General features: G+C 40.6%; 1 protein-coding gene across 1 annotated transcript in view; it reads right to left on the reverse strand.

Moving 5' to 3' along the window:
• KIRREL3 (kirre like nephrin family adhesion molecule 3) overlaps positions 1-26,419 on the reverse strand; it is a 952,257-nt gene that overhangs the window by 196,982 nt on the left and 728,856 nt on the right. The window contains exon 7 of the mRNA XM_070765424.1: positions 9,568-9,673. Within this exon, the coding sequence (XP_070621525.1) occupies positions 9,568-9,673 (106 nt within the window). The remainder of the gene's footprint in view (positions 1-9,567; positions 9,674-26,419) is intronic.

Genomic DNA, 26,419 nt, shown 5'->3' on the forward strand with positions numbered 1-26,419 from the left:
ATGTTTATTTTTTAGAGCCCCTAAAAACCCTAGCACCACCTTTCATCAGGGGTGAGATTCAAAATTTTTCCCAGCTGGTTCTGTGTGCATTCTGTGTGTTGTGTTTGGGCCTGGGCCAGCTGTTGCTCCCACAGATGGGAGAGACGCTGCACAAAGTGAATGCGAAAGCCTGGCTGACAGCCAGGAAGATGTGGCAGCCAGCCAGGAAGACGTGGCAGACAGCAGGAGGACGAGGCCACTGGGATGCAGGATTCAGCAGACAGCCCAGGGGATTTGGCATGCAGTCCCTCAGACAGTCTTTCGTCCCTGGGTTCTTCTGCAGATCAATATATTGATCTGCGTAGCCGAAGAGCTATGCAAAGAAGGGATCGCTTTAAGGAGTATTACAAGTCATTATAGGAGCACCTGGGCTGGGTTTGGTTCTTATACTGAGGGCTGGGTGTGGTTCTCTTAATGAGGGCTAAAGGGATAAAAGGGAACAAAGGCCAAGGCAAACTGTGGCTGTTTATCTGTGTTATTTTGTGGTTCCTGCTCTGAAGTTTCTGTTCCGTGCCGTTGGAGTTTTCAACCCAGCTTTTTCAGACAAGTGTGAGGTGAAAACTCTGGGACTTGCTGTTTGCTCCAAAGATTCAAAAGGACTCCTGAAACGTCTTTGCTCATTCCAGGTTGTCTTTGTTTGTTTTTTCCTGTGTTTTTGCATGCGGCTGAAGTAAGCCTTGCACTCTCATTGTTTTCGGACACTAAGAACTGTTTTGAGTAACCCTTTTTTGTTTATTTAATACAAGTTTGCTGATTAGCAGAGCACGTGTGTGTTTGATTTCTTTTCCTTGGACTGTTACGCATTGCCTGAGCCCAGTCAGGCAGAACAGCGTGGTAGGTGTGGCAGGGGAAGAATGTTACAAAATCTCCATTCCCACCATATTCTGGGGGCAGCCAGAGGTGATATTTTCTGGTTCTCCAAACTACTCAAAATTTCTGCTACCAGTTCTCCAGAACCAGTAAGAACAGCTATATTTCACCCTGCACTAGTATATGTGTTTATTTTCAGATGGACTTTTTCTAAGGAATGTTTTGTGAAGATTGCTGACCAGAAAATGACTGAATCTAGTTTGGTAGATCTTAAGGATTTGTTCTGACAGAAATCAGTGATTTTCTACCTTTTTCTATGACAGATCTTCATGAAATATTCCAGGGAAGACGCTGTCACAACAAGCTTTTTATCCAGGAAGGCAACTGCATTTGCACAAGAAGCATTTCATTTGGAGGTGACCCAGCTACAACAGATTAATGTTCGGCTGAGACTGACTGAACTTTTGTGGAGCCGAGCCCCAAAATTGGCTGATTATGCCACAGAAACAGAAGTGAGATTTGCCAATTGAAAGAAAGGTCTTGACTTTAAACAGGTGTTGTTGTTGTTGTTAAAGATGCTGCCTCTTCGAAATAACTCAGGCAGCATTTTTAAAGGTATTGTCAGAAGATAATATCTCTTATCCATATCTTGTTGTAATACTGCTGGTTTCTTTGTCTCTTGACCTATCTGAAATTAGACAAAAGGAGGAGAGCACACACTGAAAGCTTAAAATCCACAAATATTTTTCTATACTGTCTTGGAAACATTAGCTGCAATAGCTGTGGGAAAAAGGAGTGAGGGGGAAACCATCAATTGTGTGGCTTTATCTTTGAGCTCTTTTATACTTTTATTCATACTGCATCCAGCGAAGGTCTCCATTTACTTTTCCCTACCGAGATGGAATGCCGAGGCCGGCGTGGGCACGCACGCGCCCAACATGTGTTGCGCAACCCCGCATGAGATTTGGCTTCTGCACATGCACCCAAAGTGATACACGAATTAGATTTTGGCAAATTTTGCCGCTTTTTTTGGTTCTGCACATGCGCAGGAGCACAAAAAGAGCAAAAATTGCCAAAATCGCGCTCGTGCGAGCATCCTTGTGTGAGATTTCGCTTTGGGCGCATGAGCAGAAGCGAAATTTACTTATTTATTTACTTACTTACTTACTTACTTACTTACTTACTTACTTACTTACTTACTGGATTTGTATGCCGCCCCTCTCCCCGTACTCGGGGAGGCTCACAACAAGCAAGAAATACACAATAAAACAATTTGATCCAATTAATAATAATTAAAAAAACTTTTAAAAACTTAAATTTCATGCGGGAGCGTGCACACACATGTTGGCAGTGATGCGTTCCTACGGGTAAGGTCAGGTACGCAGTACTGGTAGCAAAGCTTTGGTCAGGTACACAGTACCAGTAGTAAAATTTTGATTCCCCCCCCTTTTTTTTCCCATCTGAGTATGCTTTTCCTATCGCAATAAATGAGTTTCAATGTGTATAATTTTAGAAGAACTGTGTGTGTGTATGTGTACATACACTTTATATAGTAGATAATCAGGGGTGGGTTACTGCTCGGACGGGGCGGGGGACGCAGTGGGGTAGCAAAAATGGAGCTCCATCCCAAAATACCCAATTTGCACTGAAAGATGTTGAAACAAAATGCATAAGCCACGCCCACAGTGGGGTAGTAAAAATTTTGGTAGCCCATCACTGAATGTCAGGCATGCGCGTGGCTGGCCCAGCCTATGGAACCTATCAAAAAGCGCTAATGGATCGCCGATCCCATCTGTACCGTGTGGGGACTCATCACTGACTGTATCTCTTCTTCAAATTTCCAGATAACAAAAATTCATGCCAGAAACTCCAGTGTATCACTGTCTGTCTTCATGAACCATATAGTCCTGTACTCTAGATCAGTGATGGCGAACAGTGAGTACCCAAATTGCCTGTGCGCATGCCCAAACTGAAAGGTGCATGTGGGTGAACGTGTGCATGCATGAACATGCACCAACATGCACGAATACGGACATGTGCAGCAGAGACTCGAAGACCAGCTCTCCAGCGGGAGGTGGGGCATCCCAACAGTCGCAGTGCAGCCAGAGAGAGGATCTTTTTCTTTTGTGTGCTTCTGTTTCATCCTTGGAACAGAAGCACATGAAAGAAACACCATGGGGGTAGGGTGGGTAGGAGGGTCCATCTTGACGAACGTAGGGGTTACAGGATGGCCGGCCAGCCAGGCAGGAGCTCAAGCCATCTTCCATGCATGTAGCCCAATGAGCAGAGATCAAACCTAGCCTTTCTTGGACTCTCTGTAAACCGCTAGTAACCTCGGAGCACCTCGCTTTCCTTCTCCTCTTTCCAAGCTCTCTCAGTCGGAAACTGCCAACTCCTTGTCAATCGCGAATCCCCTAACTGCACCACATTTTAAAAAATGCTTGATTTTTCTTTTCTGCTGACAGAATCAGATCAGAGTTTAGTTTCCTCGGACGAAGAAGAAGGTGGGAGTGACTTGACAGAGGAGGGCTTGGCACACAGCCAAGGCAGTCAATCTTCCTTATCTTCTATAGCTTCAGATGATGACATTTTGGACCCACGCAAGCGCAGAATTATGCGTAGAAGAGACCAAGTAAGAACATATTACAGGAAATAAGGGAGGCCACCTGTGTTTGGGTGGGGCTCCAGTAATTAGGGCTGCTGCTATAAATAGCAGCATGTGGGTTTGGCCATTGTGGAAGAATATCTGTGCTTAATGACTGCTTAAGGGACATTGTACAGACTATCTGCTCTTTGCAATACAAAAAGAGTGCTTAGTTTATTTTGACTTCTGTGATAAAGAACATTGTTTTGAATTTTAAAACGTGTGTGTGTGTCTGAAATTTGTATCCTTGAATTTTCGGGAGGCTCCTATGAGAGAGCCCGACAGAACATTATCTGACTTCTTAGAATACATTGATGTGATTTCTTTCTCCCCAGCACAGAGAGATGATTCTCCAAGCCAGAGGGCAATTTCTTTTCCACTGCTTTGCCTGCAACTATTTTCAAGCATCCTGACTCAGTACCACCCATTTCCTCACACATTCAATTTGGTAGTTCTTGACCTCAGCCTCTTCCAAGATAGTTGAAAAAGGACCCAAGGCATTTCAAGAATAACACTTGTGAAGTCTCCTGCAGACTTCTGGGAAAGTTAGTCCTTCTAGCAACAGGTAGCTAGACTAGAGGATACATTACACCAAGATTTCCCCTTTTTTTTGGAAATCACAACACCACAGGTTTAAACTGCATTCCTCACTAATATGTCTCTGTCTAATATGTCCTGACCTTTGGAGCTAATGCTCTGACGCACTTGAATAAGCACCAATTAAGCCCCTCAACCTCATTGCAAATTGCAAACATAGATTTTGCACAGCACAAGGCAGGGGAAGATACAAGGATGTGTTGCTACGCTGAAAGAAAGGACAGGGAAAGTTTTAAAAGAATCAGCCATCAGCAGATGTAACCAAGATCTGGTTGCTTGCTCTCTATACCATCCTGATATAGGATGAAATCAGTTTCCATTGATTAAAACCTAGGCTGCTCCTGAATATGGTCAACCACGATTAATAACTCTGTGTAGTTCCTGTCTATTTTATTGTCCACTTTAGCAGAGAAATATTCCAATCCATAATTATTTAAACATTTTTTTAAAATCTACTTGCTACTAGATCTCACAAACACATTTTGTTTTTAAAAAATTCAATTATTCTACCTACAGGATGGAGACTATTTGTTTAGATGTCAGAAATCTTGACTCTTGGTAAGAGTCTTGCCTAGGCAATCTTCGAATGTATTACATACCAATAACAGTGTTAAAGGAATAGTTTCTGTTGGTACTCTGTCATTTTCATACATTCAAGAGCTGTCCTATTTAAATTAATTGAAACAGTTGGCAGATTCTGTTGGCTTAGTTTATCTATCATATCCATATGCCCACAAAATTTAATGAACTTGTTATGCTACAGCGGAAATCCATTCAGCATTGTTCAATCCCTTCTCTCTCCACAACCTATAGCATTCATCTAGCTTATTTGAAAAAAAAAATATGATTATGTCCTTGAAATAAGGCAAATTCTTGGTAAGACTTCCCCCCCCCCCAAATATAAAAGGATGTTGATTGAAGTATTCCCCTTAACCCAGGTTACTTGTTTTGCAATTCCATGACAGGAGCTTGTTCTGTCGGGCTCTCTGGTAGAATCCTCCCAAAAAGTCACAGGTACAAATTTCAGACACACACACGTTTGAAAATTCAAAACAATGTTCTTTATAATGAAAATTCACTTAAACCAAGCCCTCTTTTGGTATAGCAAAGAGCCCTCGTCTCCAAACAAACTGGTAATTTGTACAAGTCCCTTATCAGTTCTGTGATACTTAGCTTGTAGCTGTGAGGCAATTCACAGTCCTTCTTCTTTCACAAAGTGAAACACACTTTGCCCTGGTTTAGTTTCAAAGCGGGGAAGAATCAGCACACAAAAGGTCAAAGTCAGTAAAGCAGTCACAAAACACAACGATCAGATAATCCTCCACAAGGGCCAAACCCACAGGCTGCTATTTATAGCAGCCTCACTAATCACCACAGCCCCACCCAACCACAAGTGGCCTCATTTTCTTTGATAATAATCTCTCAGTTGTTGCTGCCTATGCATCGCTCTCCGCATGCATGGCTGTATCATTAACTCTTGTTCTGAATCCAAGGAGGAGCTAGATAATTGATCTCCTTCTGAGCTGTCTGCCCCACTCTCCTCCTCCCTGTCACTCATGTCTTCTTGGTCAGAGGAGCCTTCATCAGCAGATTCTACCGGGGGCTAAACAGGCCTGCAGCATGTGGATGTGTCCCCCACATCCACAGTCCTTGGGGCAGGAGCTGGGCCAGAGCTAGCCACAACAGAGCTAAGACTCAACTACCTTTCTAATTTTAGTGAAATACAACAACCCACACATGCTACATTCCCTACCAAAATTTCCTCTGTTTTTTGTTCCCATTGTCTTTGAGTCTGCTAACCTGTTTCAATGATATTGTTAAGGCAACTGTTAACAGACATACCATGCATAACTTGTAATGGCCTGGGGGGAAGGAATATCTCAACTCCCCCATGCCTGGTGGTATAAATGAGTCTTGAGTAGTTTACGAAAGACAGGGAGGGTGGGGGCAATTCTAATCTCCGGGGGGAGTTGGTTCCAGAGGGCCGGGGCCGCCACAGAGAAGGCTCTTCCCCTGGGGTCTGCCAAACGGCATTGTTTAGTCGACGGGACCCGGAGAAGGCCAACTCTGTGGAACCTTATCGGTCGCTGGGATTAGTGCGGTAGCAGGCGGTTCCGGAGGTAGTCTGGTCCAAAGTTAACAAATGTAATTGATGATGGGCAGGATAAGGGGTATATAAGCCACTGCCATATTTATTCTTTGTTTCATGATCAAGGAATCAGGCAAGTGATAGAAAAAACAAACTTAACAAGTTACTTTTTCTCTTAAAGTATGTACCATCCTAAGTGATACTTGGGCCTTTTATGTGAATGGGGGCTGGTGCACCAGACAGCAAGAAGATATTGTCCATGGTTGCTGTCCTTCAACATCAGCCAAATTCATATATTTGTTCTACCACAGGAAGGAGCTCCAGATGTTAAGATTGAACAGGTCCAAAGGCGGACTACAAAAATGGTGGAAAGTCTTAAGCATAAAACCTATCAGGAAAGACTTAATGAACTCAATCTGTATACTGTAGTCTGGAGGACAGAAGGGAAAGGGGGGGGGGACATGATCGAAATATTTAAATATGTTAAAGGGATAAATAAGGTTCAGGAGGGAAGTGTTTTTAATAGGAAAGTGAACACAAGAACAAGGGGGCAAAATCTGAGGTTAGTTGGGGGAAAGATCAGAAGCAACGTGAGGAAATATTATTTTACTGAAAGAGTAGTAGTTGCTTGGAACAAACTTCCAGCAGACGTGGTTGGTAAATCCACAGTAACTGAATTTAAACATGCCTGGAATAAGCATATATCCATCCTAAGATAAAATACAGGAAATAGTATAAAGGCAGACTAGATGGACCAAGAGGTCTTTTTCTTCTGTCAATCTTTTATGTTTCTATGGATGTCTTAGAACAGTGTTTCCCAACCTTGGCAACTTGAAGATATCTGGACTTCAACTCCCAGAATTCCCCAGCCAGCATTTGCTGGCTGGGGAATTCTGGGAGTTGAAGTCCAAATATCTTCAAGTTGCCAAGGTTGGGAAACACTGTCTTAGAAGTAGGGACATTTAACAGTCTGGGAGAAACATTTAAAAACTACTGTGTGGGTATTAGGAACAACACTTGGAGCTGAAATCGAATGAAATCAACGAAGTTGAAGTCATGAAGTCAAACGCTATGCAGTCAACACATAATAAAGCAATCCTCTCCAAAACCGAGTCCACATTCAGCACGTGAGCTCTGTAAGTTACATCCCTGAGCAGATGGTTTTGCTTGTCCGCTGTCAATGCTCTCTAAACAGCCTCAGTATGTTAGATTAGGAAGAAGCTGCCACGTGTGTTACGACAGCAGCGCCAACAAAATGCACAGACTGTTACCAAGCTGAGACAACTGGAGTTCGTTACTGAGTAACAACATCATCAACACAAAGAATTTCCACTGCAACATTTGGTGGGCCTGTCACCAGCTTTATCTGCTCAGCCTAGGGACAGAAGTGAGAAATCAGTAGAAGTGTGCCATGTTCTGCTAGAGAAGAGCATGCCTTCCATTCTCTAAGCAGTTAATTGGACTAAAACAACAGCCCCTTCCCCCAGCTGCTCTTTTGCAGTCTGTACTTATAAATGGTTTAATAAAGTAGTACTCGGAGAACATCTGGATGAAAACACATGCAAGACTAGACTTTCAACCCATGGTCTAGAAAGCTTAGAACTAAGATGCCTTAAACATGATCTAAGTATTGCCCACAAGATTATATGCTGCAACGTCCTGCCTGTCGGCGACTACTTCAGCTTCAACCACAACAACACAAGAGCACACAACAGATCTAAACTTAATATTAACCACTCCAAAATTGACTGTAAAAAATATGACTTCAGTAACTGAGTTGTCGAAGCATGGAACTCATTACCGGATTCCATAGTGTCATCCCCAAACCCTCAACACTTTACCCTTAGATTATCTACGGTTGACCTAACCAGATTCCTAAGAGGTCAGTAAGGGGCGAGTACAAGTGCACTAGAGTGCTTTCCGTCCCCTGTCCTATTGCTCTTCTATATCTCCTATACCTTTCTTCTATTCCTATATCTCTTCTTCTGTTCTTTCATTGATATACTTTATTCCTATTTCTTCTCTTCTCTTCTTTCTTAGATATATTTTTCTACGAGTATATCCTCTATAACCTTCATTTTATATTTATTATATGTGTACCCTTTGTGTAATGGACAAAATCAATCAATCAATAAAAGAAAATTCCCAGCCAGTTAAGCACTCCAACTTTCAATAGATGATTCACAAAAAAGGTACCCAGAGCTTTTGACCTGGTGGTGGAAGTAGTAAATAGGATCATGGGGTTTATAAATGAAAGTTAATTTTAATAATGAAGAATTGTTAAGTGTCAAGAAATCGTGTGATTCAGGCAATTCAAAAGGGCATAAAGTTTTATTGCAAGTTTACGTTCTCTACAAGAATCTGAAGTACTAATGGTCCAAGCAAATTGGTGGTAGATCAGAGTCACAGGAATTCATGGTGGGCTTGACTTAGATTTCTGGTGGGGATGAAGGGGTTCATGGCTGATGATGCATTTGACCTCCCTTGAGCTCAGATACATTAAGCTTGAAAAAAACATTTCCCATCTTGAAGCAGCCTGGAGTTAACCTTGGCTAAATTCAACAAACTAAACAAAATCAAATAGAGGTAATGCTCAAAAGAGAGACCACAATTGTTAGAAAACTACCAAAGCTGCAAGAAATTCAAATGAAGAATTAGAAAAATTAAGTATTGTTGACAAGTATGTTTGATTCAAACAGGACAAATATCTGCTAAATGTTCCTTGTTCCATTAATCTGTGCCCTCCAATTGTGCGACCTTCAAAAAGAATCCCAGTTAGTATGAACAATCCAAGGAATTTGGTACCTGAAACCCAGTACCCAAGATCTGAGTTTATCTATGCATAGAATCAACAGTTCATTTTTCCAATTACACAATGAAAATAGCTTTTTGATTATATGGACTGCATTGAGTAGAACGTATTATTCTGTGATTTATATAGTGTTGGTCATGACTCTTGAAACGCGTTGTTAACTTAAGTTTAATAGTGATCTCAGTCCTTAGAATATATAATGGTGGTTTATTTTTCTTTAAAATGTCTACTAACAAACAGATATAGAAGAGAAAGAAATGTATTGTTATATTTTTTTAAAAAAAATACTATCTTCCCAGCAACTCAACATACATACTATATATCTACTCCTTATGTTTCCTATTGTTGCCTACAAGTAGCGTAACATCCAATGGAAACTATAACTTCTTAGCCTAGCTAATTTTTTACATCAGTTGCAATGATTGAGTTGGCTTTAATTATTAATCAGTTTTGTTTTACATATTCAAAGGAACAGAAATAGTAACAAGCATTTCCATGGTTGTAAGCAGTCTAAACATTCAAGCAAGCAAGCAAGGATAAATGATGGTTAATTTCTAGACAAACTTATGAACTTACCTGTATTGTGTAACTGCAGGATTAGCTTTGGCGGAACAGTGAAACTTTACTGTATTGTCTTCAAGGACAGGCTGAGGTTCCACTGACAGATTGACGAGAGGGGGATCTGTAAAAAAAACAATGGCCAATTTATTAGCTTTCATGCTTTTGTGTACAGAAATGTGTCTTTCTGAAGAAAGGCTTCTGTTTGCTCTACTGTTGTGATGTATGGGTATGTGGTAACTAGCCAAGATACCTATTTGACCTTTTAGTGTCTGAAATCTAATGGCCCAACAATGAAATTCCTTTTCTTGAAGGAATGATAGTTTTAAGGCAGGGTAAATCTGGGAGGAATTACTACTTGTTTGGCAATTTCTTCCCCAAGTGACTGTGGGAAGGTCATTCATTTGCTATGTATCTTCAATTCCATATCTGGATAGATCCAAATGATTTGTTGAGCAGAATACAGTAGATAAGTAAGGGAGCCAAAGGCATGTTTACTTATCTTCCCTACAGCAGGAAAGCAGATGTTTCCTACAAGAGGGACATCTGAGGCCATTTTCTTCCTGAGGAACATGACTCTTGCAAGCATTTTACTATTTTATTAAGGCATTTTAACCCACAAATTTCAGGGACTCCATTATCATGGTGATTCACAAGAAGCGACTGTCTATAATCCTTGTGACACTTTCAGTGCAGAATTATTTTGCATTCTTGATCTTCCAACTAGGCTTCTTTAATTGTATTACTTTTTTTTTTTTAGAAAAACAAAAAACAAAACCATTTGCCCATGCATTTTTAGAATAGAATATAATTATTTATTGGCCAAATGTGATTGGACACACAAGGAATTTGTCTTTGGTGTATATGGTCTCAATGTACATAAGGAGAATAAAATACATCAATGATAAAAAGATACAACACTTAGTGATATTCAAGGTTACTAATAAGCTATCAAATCATACTAGGAAAGAAGTAAAAACAATATAAATTGAAAGATAGAAGCACACAGTTGTAGTAATAAGTGGAAAGAAATAGATACTAGTAAAGAAGAAAAATAGTAATGCAATCTTAGTAAATTATTTGATAGTGTTGTGGGAATTAGTTGTTGTTGTTGTTGTTGTTGTTGTTATTATTATTATTATTATTATTATTATTATTATTATTATTTAGATTTGTATGCCGCCCCTCTCCAGAGACTCGAAGTGGCTCACAACAGCAAAACATAGTACAAATCTAATGATTAAAAAACAGTTAAAACCCTTAATATGAAACAGTCATACATCCCAGACAAATCATACATAAAACGGAACGGCTGGGGGAATCAATTTCCCCATGCCTGAAGGCAGAGGTGGGTTTTAAGGAGTTTGCGAAATGCAAGGAGGGTAGGAGCAATCCTGATCTCCGGGGGGGGGGGGAGTTGATTATTTTATTTTATTTTATTTATTTGTCAAACAATTATAGGGTGATAATGTGTATAAATTAAACATTAGATAAGTAATGATAAAAAGTAACAAAAGAAGACAATAGGACAGGGACGGTAGGCACAATGGTGCGTTTATGCACGCCCCTTCCAGAGTGATCGCATTTGGGGAAAATAACTGTTCTTGTATCTAGTTGTTCTGTGTCCCAAAGCACCATTTTGAGGGTAGAAGGATGTGAGGGGTCTATGGATATTTTGTGGATGTTTTGGGTTTGAATCAAATTAAGCATCTCAAGGCATAAAAGGCAACTGGCTTTTGTCAAATCTTAAGAAGACTCCTAATAAAAGGAAACCTTGGATTAGACCTGCAAGCTACTCAGCTCCAATGTTTTCTTCCTGCTCTTTCTCAGAAGAGAAGCAAAATACAAAAGTAATTGGTGGTTTGTTGATTGATTGATTGATTGATTGATTTGATTTGATTTGATTTGTATGCCACCCCTCTCCGGAGACTTGGGGCGGCTAACAGCAACAATAAAAACAGTGTACAATAGTAATCTGATGTTAAAAACAATTAAAAACCCATTAATATAAAAACCAAACATACATACATACATACATACATACCATGCATAGAATTTTGCAGGCATGGTCTATTTTCTTATGTTGTGTATCATCAAATTTCTTACAAAGCCTAATAGCAGCCTGATTTCATTTGAATTATGTGCATGGTCCTAATAGAAGAACACAAGAACTGGTAATTTTTGGAGTCACAGAATATGTTTCTAGAACTATGACAAAATTCCATCAAAATCACTGATGTGCTATTCAAAGAGATTAATATTTTCTCTTCTACTGGGTTCCAGAACTGTTTCAAGACCCATTATAATAGTAAGAAAACATTTAGCAGAAATCCAGGAAAAATTGTTCTCTCCCACCCCTCTGCTGTCTCTCTCCCCCAACTCTCTCCTCCTTTTCTCCTTTCTCTCTCTCTCTCTCCCCATCTTTCTCCTCCATCTCTCTCTCTGTCTCTCTCTTCTCTCTGTCTCTCCTCCTCTCCTCTCCCTCTTCTTTCTCTTTTTCTCTCCGTGTGACAGGGTGAAAAAAGATATACACTATATAAGTATGTGCGGGATTTCACACCATTTTTCAAGGAATTGTAGAAATGTCATCGGCACAATTACTGGGTGAATGAATTGTTAACACTCAATATAGTGACAGATACAGAATGATATGAATCTTCACCTACCTATAAAATATGAAGAATATGAAGGAGCTTCTCTTAGCCTTTTACTCGCTACATGTTGGGATGCATTTGTATTGTCTGTATTGTAATGTTTGTAAATGCAGACTGACACACAGTTTCTAGAAGGGTTACTTAAACATAGTATTACCTGCACTCATTAGTTATGGCACATTCCTGACATCAAAAGCCAGTTTTAAATTGCCTATAAACTTGTTCATAAGCAAGAAATTTTCCCCAGTTTTAAGTGGGTTTCCTTTATGAACCAGAAGTTTCAACACACAGCCCATCAGCCTGTGGCCAACGGTTGCAAATAAGTCATTAATTAAACTAATCCGGGACAGCGGTGAAAACGGGGTTAATTCTTGTACTGCAAATTAAGTTGTCATACAGTCACATTTGGAACAGGAGGCACTTGTCAACTAGCAGATCGGTTCCTTCTGTACCGCCTGTGCCAGATTGCCTCCATTTCCCAACTGTGTTCTGGCTGACACAGATTTGCTGGAGGCGGATGCTCCATTATGCTCCACTTGGCAGCTCATGCTGAGATATAGGCATGTGCCCCGCTAGTGGGTGGGTCAGCAAGAATCATCCTGGAAAAAAACAGGCTTAAAGCACCTGACAAAGCCTATCATGTTTTGCACTGTGATGTAGAAGGTTCTTCTGAGCATGACACTGCTGAAACCGCTTGGGATTGAGGTCTGAACGGAAGCCTTCCAAAGAAAAGGAAAAGGTAAAAGAAATGCAGGAACCAGGTGAAAATTAAGGAATGGGGTAGGAATCAGGTGAGAAGGTCGGTGCGGTGAAGAGGAAGGCCAGGAATTTAAGAATTCATGAGTGTCCTCAGCAGAGTCACAAATCGCTAGCCAAGACAGACAAAACCGTGGAATCAGGTTCTTCTGTCACACAACACGCAGCTTCTGCTCAGGCAATCTCACACTACTCACAAGAGCCTACAAAACTTTTGCCAGACCCATCCTAGACTACTGCTCATCTGTCTGGAACCCATACCACATCTCAGACATCAACACCCTTGAAAATGTCCAAAGATATTTCACCCGAAGAGCCCTTCACTCCTCCACTCGAAACAGAATATCCCACGAAAATAGACTAACAATCCTGGGCCTAGAAAGCCTAGAACTACAGCGCCTAAAACATGATTTGAGTATTGCCCACAAGATCATATGATGTAACGTCCTACCAGTCAATGACTACTTCAGCTTCAACCACAACAACACAAGAGCACGCAACAGATTCAAACTTAATACGAACCGCTCCAAACTTGACTGTAAAAAACATGATTTCAACAATCGAGTTATCGAAGCGTGGAACTCATTGCCGGACTCAATTGTGTCAACCCCTAACCCCCAACATTTCTCCCTTAGACTCTCCACGATTGACCTCTCCGGATTCCTAAGAGGCCAGTAAGGGGCGTAGATAAGTGCACTGGTGTGCCTTTCGTCCCCTGTCCAATTGTCTTTCCTTTCTCTCACTTATCATATATATTTTCTTTCTTTCATATATCCTCTCCTCTAAGTTCACTTTACCCTTATATATATTACTACATGTCTATTTTTCTTCCTATGTATTTGTGTATTGGATAAATAAATAAATAGATAGATAGATAGATAGATAGATAGATAGATAGATAGATAGATAGATAGATAGATAGATAAATAAAACAGTTATCTGGGTTTCTGAGCAGTTAAAGAGACCCCATGATCATTTCCCAGCCACACAGACCCAAGAGAAAGAGTGGGTTGGGCAGGAGATGCCAGGTCACCAATGAAGTGACCACCTAGTAACTACAGGTGAAACCAGGTGAGCCCCAGTAAGGAATAGAAAGGATTCTATCCTTTGAAACAATATAATCTCTGTAGTTCACTAGAACTTTTGTTTCAGTGGTAAAGAATGCTGTTGGAAGAAATATCCATCTGGTTCAGTTCCAAGCGGGGAGAATGATACTGTAAACATGGAGTCTGATTGGAAAGATGGTTTAATGATGAACAGGACCACATGGGTTTGAGCTCCAGGGCAGCTGACCACATGGAGTGAAGAGTGGGAGTTATTTATAGCCCCTCTTGGGCCTTGCCTTTGAGCTTCCTGTTCCTGTGGCAAGAGCATGTATTCCATTGGTTGCTGTCATTCTCCCATAGAGCTATGCAGGGGCCATAGCTGAAGTTGTCTGAGTTCCCAGGCTTGGTTGAAACTTGTGGGGTGATGATGTAATGAAGAGGGTTATGTTCTGAAAGGATGATGAGCAATTCCTCTCATGTCTTAATGGCTTTGTCCTGGTTTGGACCTTGAGTGAGTACTAATCCCATTATCCTGAGACTGAAGGTCTTTTGTCTTGTAGATAGGCTGGCCCAGTCCTGCTGGGGCTATTAAGAAAGGTGGGGGCTCCCTTAAGGAAATATAATATTCTGCCTCTTTAATATTTCATGAAATATTTTATTCTTCTAGGAGAGGGGTAGGTGCTAACTTTCTACAATGGAGATGTTTCATTAAAGGTAAGTAGCAAATTCTTCTCAAGTTTCTATTATTCATGTTTCCACCTTCTTCTTCTTCTTAGATTTTAATTTTGTGCCTGGCTATGACCACACCATTTTGCAGGGTCAGTATCTTCCATAAAGTGACCTACCTGTGACTACAACATTCCACGGTGCCAAATCTTTGTATTTTCCACCATCTCTATCTATTTAACTTATCTCCATGAGTATCTTTTGTGAATCAAAGAAGAAAAGGAATCATGTCAATGACTCTGGAGTATTTACAAGGGGAAGAACAAGTCAAATTAAATTGAACAAATACACAGGCTAAATATTTCAAGCAGATGGTTGTCCAATCTTCATCTTTAAAACTTCCAATGTTAGAGCATTCATAACTTCTGGAGGCAAGCTGTTCCACTGATTAATGGTTCTCACTGTCAGGAAATTTCCCCTTAGTTCTAGATTGCTTCTCTCCTTGATTGGTTTCCATCCATTGCTTCTCGTCCTGCCTTCAGGGGCTTTGGAGAGTAGCTTGACTGCCTCTGTTTTGTGGCAACCCCTGAGATAGTGGATCGCTGCTATCATGTCACCCCTAGCCTTCTTTTCATTAAACTAGACATACTCAATTCCAGCAATCATTCTTTATATATTTTAGCCTCCAGTTCCCTAATCATCTCTGTTGCTCTTCTCTGAACTCTTTCTAGAGTCTCAACATATTTTTTACACTGTGTTGATTTACAATTACATTTGCTGTAGAATGATTCCATTTCTGGAGTCTTTGGTAAGTAGAAGTTTCAGAAAGATGTCATTGTACTACATACACTTGTTCAGCTGGTGTATGTTATCTGTACATTATTTGTTTTCCAGATTTCTGGGTGGTTACTGGGACTCATTATTCTCTTCATTACTCTGAATGGCTAGATTGTTGTTGATCTGGTTGCTTCTGATACCACTGATACAGTGCCATTTTATGGATTTTTAAATCAGTTTTACCTACTGGTTGAACATTTTAGGTTATAAAACAGGGGCAGGGGGACTTCATATAATTAGTCTTTGTGTTCAGTACTATTACACCAGTGCATTCTTGGGTGAGGCTACCAAGAAGTAAATTCCAATATGTTCAACCAATTTTTCTTCCAGGAGAGTAAATTACAGGGTGACAGTCCAAAGACAAGCATCTGTTGTGATGTAATAGACATTCCTCATGCCAGGAGTCAACCCAAATGCCTGTGGAGCAATTGGGAACAAGATATTGCATTTAAAATGTGCAAAAATGTATTTAATTCATCACTCATGAACTTAGACATCCTGAATAAGGAGAGATACATTCTGTTAGATAACTGAGTGCAAATTTCAAACATATTGGAGCCCCAGCAATACATTTGAATCTGCAACCATTCATTATGGCTCCATTTGTTTTGCTCTTCCCTGTTAATGGTGAATCTTCTCAGTATCAGTATTCTGCAACCTTGCTTAGCAGAGAATGAATATCCTCTGATCCAAAAATTCCACTAGCCAGATGGAGAAGTAGGCTATTCTGGATGGCCCAACTGACATCTGCTTCTCATGAGTATAAAGCAGGTGGTTGGGCAGCCTTTAGTCCCTGGTATGATGTAGAATTATAATCCCTGATGGTACTGTAGACTTCTCAGAAGGCAGTTGGAACAGACATAACAGAGAAACAGAATAGCAGAATTGGAAAAGACCTTGGAGGTCTTCTAGTCTAACCCCCTATCAAAGTAGGAAGCCCTATACCATTTTAGAAAAATGGCTTCCTGTTCTGTCGGGCTCTTTGGTAGACTTCTCCCAACAATTCACAGGTACAAATTTCAGGCACACACACGTTTGAAAATTCAAAACAATGTTCTTTATAATGAAAAGTCACTTAACCTAAGCCCTCTTTTGGTATAGCAAAGAGCACTCGTCTCCAAACAAACTGGTAATTTGTACAAGTCCCTTATCAGTTAGCTTGCAGCTGTGAGGCAATTCACAGTCCTTCTTCTTTCACAAAGTGAAACACACTTTGCTCTGGTTAGTTTCAAGGCGGGGAAAAATCAGCACACAAAAGGTCAAAGTCAGTAAAGCAGTCACGATACACAACGATCAGATAATCCTCCACAATGGCCAAACCCACAGGCTGCTATTTATAGCAGCCTCGCTAATTACCACAGCCCCACCCAACCACAGGTGGCCTCATTTTCTTTGATAATAATCTCTCAGTTGTTGCTGCCTATGCATCGCTCTCAGCTTGCGTGGCTGTATCATTAACTGTTGTTCTGAATCCAAGGAGGAGAGAGATAATTGATCTCCTTCTGAGCTGTCTGCCACACTCTCCTCCTCCCTGTCACTCATGTCTTCTTGGTCAGAGGAGCCTTCATCATCAGATTCCACCGGGGGCAAAACAGGCCTGCAGCATGTGGATGTCTCCCCCACAGTCACAGTCCTTGGGGCAGGAGCTGGGCCAGAGCTAACCACAACAGTTTCCCAAGCTCTTCTTAAAAGTTTCCCATGTTAGAGCACCCACAACTTCTGGAGGCAAATCATGACAATGATTAATTGTTCTAACTATCAGGAAATCCCTGAACTAGGCTGGTTCTTTCCATTGCCTGGAATTGGAGTTCTTTTCTCACTCAAAAGTATTTACCGGTAAGTCTAAATGATGACTAAACTATCCCCTTGCATAGAAATACCAGCTTGATACAAGTGTTTAAGAACAGGAGCAAATAGCCTCCATCTCTTTCTCTAGCAGTAGGCCATATGAGTGGACTATATCTTATATGTATTAGGAAAAAAGACATAGCATCGTGAAAGAAAAGCAGAGCTTTTTAAAAATTTCATTTGATCGAGAGCAGGAGATAGGTCAGTTTAGACAAATCCATGAGATCAATGGCATTTATGTCCCTTTTTAAAAAAAAGTAAACAGCCTGATACTTCATTGTTGGAGGGCGATATCCACTCTCAGCAACTTTGGACCTGATTTTGAGCATCTCAAGAAAAATAAAGTGGCTACTTTAATCCCTATAATCCCTTCATCCTGTTACAAAGGAAAGCTAGCTGCAGATAGGAAGTTTGTTTTATTTTTTATTTATTTTTTAGCAAGGTTGCACTATGGCACAATTGGAGCAGAGGAGCCTAAACTTGGCAACTTTAAGACTATGGACTTTATGGACTTATGGACTTCAACTCCCAGAATTCTCCAGTCAGCATAGCTGGACTGGAGAATTTGGAGAATTGAAGTCTACAAATCTTAAAGTTGCGAAATTTGAAGACCTCTGATTTGGAGAACGGCAGCATCCTGAAGAATGGACTGGAAAAACCAGAGAATTGTGCTTTTTTTCAAGCTGATTGGATGGAAGAATGAAAGAAAAGCAAAAAATAATGGCTTAATAGCAGTCACACTGGCTTGGGGTAAATTATTCCCTTGCTGACTTCACTCACCTAGTAGTGAGGATTTTACCAAGCTGGGATGAATGCCTCATTGGAAGTATAGACACAGTCTTCTGGCTGGGAAACGATGATGAGAAATTATAGGCATTTTCAATTTGTTTTAATCTCATTTTTAAAATGTGCAATCGAAATTACAATAAAGGCAAGCACAGGTTGGAATTTAAATGAACTATGCTCCCGCAATAAGCCAGAGACATCCAGTGCACTCTTAAGTCATTTGCAGGCATCTTGATGCTTCTCTATTGTTAAACAGCAACATCTAATCACTTCCTTTATTATGTGTGAATCAGGTTTCTCTTCATATTTCCCCCCTTGTTTGACAATACAGTTATGTGCTTAGGATGTACAAACAGATCCTCTTTGTCACTTGTAGAAATCAGACCCCCCCCCCCCTGTAGTTCGATGTCTGTTTTCCCCCTATAGTAGTGTAGAAAGTTAGCACCTACCCCCCTCCTAGAGGAATAAAATATACTAGGAAATATTAAAAAGGTAGAATATCTATCTCTGGCTAGGAAACATGCTTTTATGCAGGAAACAGACTCACTCTTAGTAGCCCCCAGCTTTGTCAAGGAATGGCCCAACTCACTCATCTCCCTCCCTTTGTTAATAGCCTGGACCAGTCTATTCTATATAACAAAGATCTACCTCCTTCAGGCAGAGCAATATTAGGAATTGCTCAAAGATCTTTCATTATATCACATGGGACCTGGGAAGATTGTATCCGCCAGCAGGGCTCAAGCAATCTTGGACTCAAGACAGCCAATAGAATTGCCCCTGCATGGCCCCATGAGAGTCTGACAGCCAATCAGAGTGCATTACGTACACAGGAACAGAGGTGGAACCCAACAGAGGTCATAAAAACAAGGGACTCAGCACCCAAAATCTGGAAGCATGTGACCCACTTTTTCTGTTCAGGAGCTCATGGCATGTGCTTCTGTCCACCACTGAACCTTCTTTCCAAACAACTTCCACGAATCCAGTGTCTTTTTCCCCACTTGGAACTGAACCCAGAAGGATATTCCTTACAATAGTAGTTTAACAAATTCTACAAACGATCAACCCAATGGTTAAGGTTAAGGACAAATAAAAGTCTTTTGATTTTCCCTGTGAAAAATCCAAACATCCATCTTGCTTCCTAATGGCCTTATAGAAGCAAGCTAAAGATTCCTACCCTAGAAATCAAGCCAAATTTGCATAAATGTAGACAAATATTTATTCAGCATAATGGAATTCTATTTGGTTGCAATTGATCATTTGTGTAAGCCTTTTGTCAGTAATAGAGTCACAGAAGGAGATAGCCCTGCATTTTAGCTCATGAAAGGGATCACTCATAAACCAGCATAGCTACAAATCATCTTTAAAATTTTATTTGAAATGGAATGAAAGCCCCAATCCATTCTTCTTCCTGGAAATGTTTAGTTGGTGGAAATATAAGATGGAAATGCAAATACAACTTGGGCCCGTTCTTATTATTTGAGGATGGAACTGACAGCCATATTAGAAAGAAGAATGCAATGGTTGGAAGAAATATCCATCTGGTTCAGTTCCAAGTTGGGAGAAGGACCCTGGAAACATGGAGGATACTTGAAAATGTGGTTTAGCTATGAAGCAGAACCACTAAGCACATGGTTCTGGGCAGCTGACCACCTGGAATTTAGAGTGGGAGGTTTTTATACCTTATCTTTGGCTTTACACTTGAGCTTCCTGTTCCTTCTGCAAGAACATGTATTCTATTGGCTGTTGTAGGGTTTATGCAGGGGTCACAGCTGGCTCTTTAGGTTGTCTGAACTAAATTAGGTTGACATTTGGACTACTGGCGCTCGTTATGAACTTGTGGGTGTGGGGATGTAAGATGAACCTTAACCTAGGTGGGATTCTGGGAAGTATTCAGAATCGGAATGGCTACGGCGTAACCAACATGGTTCTGTTAATAAATCGAGCTCTGATTGAGAGAATTGGACTGGGACTTGATTTATTTCTCAGGTGCTATTTGGAACGTTGACACCTATCTACCTCTTTATCTCTTAAGTGCTGACATCTGTTGTGGGCTATTAAGAAAATGCAGGGACAGTTTTCAATTTTTCTAAATTTTTCCCTTTAGGGAAATGTAATATTCTGCGTTTTTAATATTGCCTAAGATATTTCATTCTTCTAGGATTGGGGCGGGTGCTAACTTTCTATACAATGAATGGGACAAGGCTGGAAATTGCTATTTGTTCAAGCCGTATTAAGTCTGTTTAAGGGATTATGCTATACATTTTGAATGCTTTTTGTTTTAACTGAAAGAAAATCTCACTGCCAAGTTCAAGGAATCAGATTCAGATTAACACAGTTGGAAGGGACCTTGCAGACCAATAGTCCAACCTCCTGCCCAATAGACCTATGCCATTTTTGACAGATGGCAGTCCAGTCTCTTCTTGAAATCTTCCAGGGATGAAGCTCCCACAACTTCAGAAGGCAACTTCTGTTTCATTGGTTGATTGATCTCACTGTTAGAAAATTTCTCTTTATTTCCTGTTTGAATCTCTCCTTATTCAGTTTCCATCCATTATTCCTTGTCTGTAGAGTGCCTTGAAGAATAGCTTGACCCCTTCCTCTCTGCAGCAGCTCCTTAAATATTATAATATTGCCATCATGTCTCCTCTGGTTGTTCTCTTCACTAGATTAGCCATGCCCAGTTCCTGCAACCGTTCATCCTATGTTTTAGCTTCCAGTGCCCTCATCAATATCGTTTGGCTGAATCCGGAGGAAGAGCCTTCTCTGTGGAGGCTCCAACCCTCTGGAATCAGCTCCCTCCAGAGATTAGAACTGCCCCCACCCTCCTTGCCTTTCATAAACTCCTTAAAACCCAACAGTGTTAGTATGGAAGCTATAGAGATAGAGAAACACCCTTTCAGCATGAACAAACGTGATGACACGTCCCGCCTACCAGAGATTTGGAAACCAGCCTTAAACAAAAAAACATATCATAATCATCACCATATCAATCCTTCAAGTAATTGTGATTCCACCAACCAATCAAATCACTAAAACATAGTCACCCAATCTATTTGCTACATTCAAACGAAATCTCCATCCCCAACACTATATATAAGGAACAAATGGCAGTTGCAAACATTCCATATTTACAGCAGCACGAAGCTTAAAACTTCAGCCTGATGATGGTGAATGTGATTTCACCGAAACGTCGCATAGACACTCAAAATATTACAGGGGGCAAAACCCGAACTCAAAACAACACCCTTCCTTACTGGGATTTGATCCTGTGGACTCTGCCTTGTAAGGCAGAGACTTAGCAGAGGTGCTATCAGATCAGATCCCTTCCAGCTGTGTACCAGGGAGGGGCTATATGTTTTTTTTTTGTTTTTTTTTAATGTCGGATCACCCTGGTATATTTCAAGGCACGTCACAGCTCCTATATATATATATATATATATGGGTTTCTTGTTTTTTAGACTTTTTAAATGTATTATTGTTATTTTAGATTCTATTAGATTTGTCATTATATATTGTTTTTATCATTGCTGTAAGCCGCCCCGAGTTTACGGAGAGAGGCAGCATACAAATCTAATTAATAATAATAATAGTAATAATAATAATAATAATAATAATAATAATAATAACAATAATCATCATCATCATCATCATCATCATCATCATCATCATCATCATCTTGGTTGCTCTTCTCTGCACTCTTTCTAGAATCTCAACATCTGTTTTATAGTGTGGTAACCAAAACTGGGTGCAGTACTCTAGGTGTGGTCTTACTAAGGCTTTAGTGAGTCATACTGCCAATGTTTTGTGGCATAGACAATGGGGTGGCTTTACCATCTCTCCCTTCTGATTTATGAAGATATTGCAAAGTCTCAATCTTAAACACAGTGTGAGCAGAGCACGAGAAAGCTATTGGTGCAGTGCAAGAAGAGCTGTCCCCTCCAGTTTGCTCCGTCCTGGCACACAGGATGCGCTTTCCATGTTGCCCCTGGGCTCTAGCTATATAAATAGTTTATGGCATATAAAGCCATTAAACATGATTTTAATCCCACTTGTGATGTTTGGCACATTACTCACAGGAGACCTGCTTTGATGTGGCTGATGGTATGAAAATCACTTTGAGCAGATGTTTCAGCTGGAGTTGCTCACTCCCTGTAACAAAGCCCAATTTTTTTCTTTTGGCGAGCTGGGTGGGTCGAAGAGCTGGAGGTCCTCTGCTGTTTAATGATAAATAAGGGCTCGTATTGGCTACTTTCATCTTGAGCCCCAGTGATTTATTTCAGCCACCCATATTGCATTTATATAAAATGGATTTCCCCTTAATCTGTCCTCCTTGAAAGAGGCAAGTAGGTGACTTGTATTAGTATGTGTAGATATTTATGATTATGTCCTTTCAACCCTGAAGAAATATTATTTCTATAAAGTAATGAGGGTGGTTATTGGTTCAAAGAACAAATTCAGCTCTCACACCATTCATCTCCTACAGTATTGCTATTCCAAAGCAACATCAGTTCAAACTGAGACTACCAATATTTGAAATGGCAAGGTATGAAACAAGCTGGAATGACTATTCTATAACAATAATAACAACAGAGTTGGAAGGGACCTTGAAGGTCTTCTAGTCCAACCTCCTGCTTAGGCAGGAAACCCTACACTACTTCAGACAAACGGTTATCCCACATCTTCTTAAAAACTTCCTAGTGTTGGAGCAGTCACAATTTCTGGAGGCAAGCTGTTCCACTGATCAACCGTTCTATAGTATAAGGGCAGACTAGATGGACCATGAGGTCTTTTTCTGCCGTCAGACTTCTATGTTTCTATGTTCTGACTGTCAGGAAATTTCTCCTTATTTATTTTATTTATTTATTCAATTTTTATGCCACCTTTCTCCTTAGACTCAGGGCGGCTTACAACATGTTAGCAATAGCACTTTTTAACAGAGCCAGCATATTGCCCCCACAATCCGGGTTGTTATTATTATTATATAAGTTGTTGTTGTTGTTGTTATTATTATATTATTATTATTATTATTATATAAGCTGTTGTTGTAGTAGTAGTTATTATTATTATTATTACTATTATTATTATTTATTAGATTTGTATGCCGTGGCTCACAACATAAAACAGTACAAATCCAATTATTAAAACAATTTAAAAACCCTTAATATAAAAAACCAATCAGTTGCTTCTCTCCTTGTTTAGTTTCCATCCATTGCTTCTTGTTCTACCCTTGGGTGTTTTGGAGAATAGTTTGATCCCCTCTTCTTTGTGGCAACCCCTGAGATATTGAATCACTGCTATCACGTTTCTCCTGGTCCTTCTTTTCATTAAACAAGAGATACCCAGTTCCTGCAACCATTCTTATATGTTTTTGCCTGCAGTCCCCTAATCATCCTTGTTGCTCTTCTCTGTACTCTTCCTAGAGTCTCAACATCCTTTTTAGATTGTGGCGACCAAAACTGAATACAGTATTCCAAGAGTGGCCTTACCGAGGCATTATAAAGTGATATTAACACTGGTGGTTTCCTTTGGTCTAAAGAAGAATGGCCAATTTTCACAAGTTTTTAGCTGCTAATTCTTCAATGCATAAATCTCATTCATTAAATCTTATTCTGGGAGTTTTTATGGATTCACTGTCTTCACACTGGAAGGTAATTGACACATTGCATGCTCATCAGGAATGCCTGTTTCTGATTCAGCAATCCTGCTTCAATTTTCAATCTGAAATACTATCCTAGAATGTATACACTTCTAAGTTAGTCACCGTTTGTAAATCTGAGATATGCAGACTTATAGTAATGGGATGTAATGGTCTGGTTTGGGTTTGACAAACATGGTTTGTGTTCACTCTCCATCAGTTGCAATTTGCCAGTGTGCCACTCTTGTCCAGTGTGCAAAGCCATCCAGCCATGGCAACAGAACAAGAGAAAGAGGAGGTGTCCAGGGCATCATCTGGGAAGGATGATGAGACCCAGATCACCGATCCTGTAGCTTACTGCAATGTAGAGTCTGAGAGTAAGGCTAGCGGGGAGGAGTCGGTGGAAGAAGATACCAGGGGTGATGACGAGGTGCTAGATCACACGTGGACCGAAAACCCTCAGTGTTCAGTCTACTGTTACTACTGCCCACAGTGGCCAGTGACCCAGCGCGCCACAGAGCGCATGCCCTCCAATCACACAGGATTGCTGTGCAAAATCTAGTGGGTGGCTGCTGTTGCATCCTCCTGCTACTCTGCGTCCCCCTGTTCACCTTCTTGCAAATTTAATTTGTGGGCAACCACAGGGATGCCTTCTTTCTCTGCCTTTCCTTTTTTTGTGTAATCTGAAGCCTCTATCGCTCTCTGTAAATTTAATTTGTGGGCAACCACAGGGCTGCCTTCTTTCTCTGCCTTTCCTTTTTCTGTGTAATCTGAAGCCTCTATCGCTCTCTGTAAATTTAATTTGTGGGCAACCACAGGGCTGCCTTCTTTCTCTGCCTTTCCTTTTTCTGTGTAATCTGAAGCCTCTATCACTCTCTGTAAATTTAATTTGTGGGCAACCACAGGGCTGCCTTCTTTCTATGCCTTTCCTTTTTCTGTGTAATCTGAAGCCTCTATCGCTCTCTGTAAATTTAATTTGTGGGCAACCACAGGGCTGCCTTCTTTCTCTGCATTTCCTTTTTCTGTGTAATCTGAAGCCTCTATCGCTCTCTGTAAATTTAATTTGTGGGCAACCACAGGGCTGCCTTCTTTCTCTGCCTTTCCTTTTTTTGTGTAATCTGAAGCCTCTATCACTCTCTGTAAATTTAATTTGTGGGCAACCACAGGGCTGCCTTCTTTCTCTGCCTTTCCTTTTTTTGTGTAATCTGAAGCCTCTATCGCTCTCTGTAAATTTAATTTGTGGGCTACCACAGGGCTGCCTTCTTTCTCTGCCTTTCCTTTTTCTGTGTAATCTGAAGCCTCTATAGCTCTCTGTAAATTTAATTTGTGGGCAACCACAGGGCTGCCTTCTTTCTCTGCCTTTCCTTTTTTTGTGTAATCTGAAGCCTCTATCGCTCTCTGTAAATTTAATTTGTGGGCAACCACAGGGATGCCTTCTTTCTCTGCGTTTCCTTTTTTTGTGTAATCTGAAGCCTCTATCGCTCTCTGTAAATTTAATTTGTGGGCAACCACAGGGCTGCCTTCTTTCTCTGCCTTTCCTTTTTCTGTGTAATCTGAAGCCTGTATCGCTCTCTGTAAATTTAATTTGTGGGCAACCACAGGGCTGCCTTCTTTCTCTGCCTTTCCTTTTTCTGTGTAATCTGAAGCCTCTATCGCTCTCTGTAAATTTAATTTGTGGGCAACCACAGGGCTGCCTTATTTCTCTGCCTTTTCTTTTTCTGTGTAATCTGAAGCATCAAGCTGCTACTACTGGTCACAGTGGCCAGAGACCAATAGCGCCACAGAGCGCATGGCCTTCCATCATAGGGTATTACTGTGAAAAAGGTGATGCCTGCCGCATATGGGATTGCTGGACAAAAGCTGGTGGGTGGCTGCTGTTGCTTCCTCCTGCTACTCTGCGTCCCCGTTCACCCTCTTGCAAATTTAATTTGTGGGCAACCACAGGGCTGCCTTTTGCAGCTCTATTTTTAAAAAGTTCGGAATTCAGGTTCAGGTTCAGGGTTCTGTGACGTCACCCGAATTTTTTGCAAAGTTCGCCCAAATCCATCGAACCCGAACTTCGTTGGGTTCACCCGTCACTACTTTTAACATTTCTTGTGTCTGTAATTGTCTATGGAGATTCTCAGTCATCCTGTGACTGGTTGTCCCAAAAGTGCTTCTTTCTGTTTTTCCTTGAAAATGTTTCACTTCTTATCTAATGACTCTCTGTAAGAGTCATTGAGGCTATTTGGAGGACACAAAGAAATCTCCAAGTGGCTTTAAAGTCTCTCAGATAGAGAGCTAAGGACCAGATAACTGCAAGGAATATAAATTCTCCCATTCTCTATAATTCAGAAGCTTCTTGGATGAAAAGCAAAACATATTCAAGAAAAAACAAACAAAAGAAGCCCAGTTTCCTTTTAAAAGAAGCACCGTTGGGTCTGTAACTTTTAACTGGGCAAAATGGTGCAAGGTATTTTCAATCAACTTTTTCAAATGGGTTAACTTACACAATGATCACAAAATCCAGGAGACGTTCCTGTGGAAGTGAAATTTGGCAAGGTGTATAAACTGGAATCACTCTATAATTTGTAAATATTGTAATATTCTTGGTTTAAAACATTATAAATAATGTGCACCCTCATTTTGGTGGAGGGGTCTGA

This window comes from Erythrolamprus reginae, chromosome 12 (genome assembly GCF_031021105.1).
Source record: "Erythrolamprus reginae isolate rEryReg1 chromosome 12, rEryReg1.hap1, whole genome shotgun sequence".
Classification (NCBI taxonomy): domain Eukaryota; kingdom Metazoa; phylum Chordata; class Lepidosauria; order Squamata; family Dipsadidae; genus Erythrolamprus; species Erythrolamprus reginae.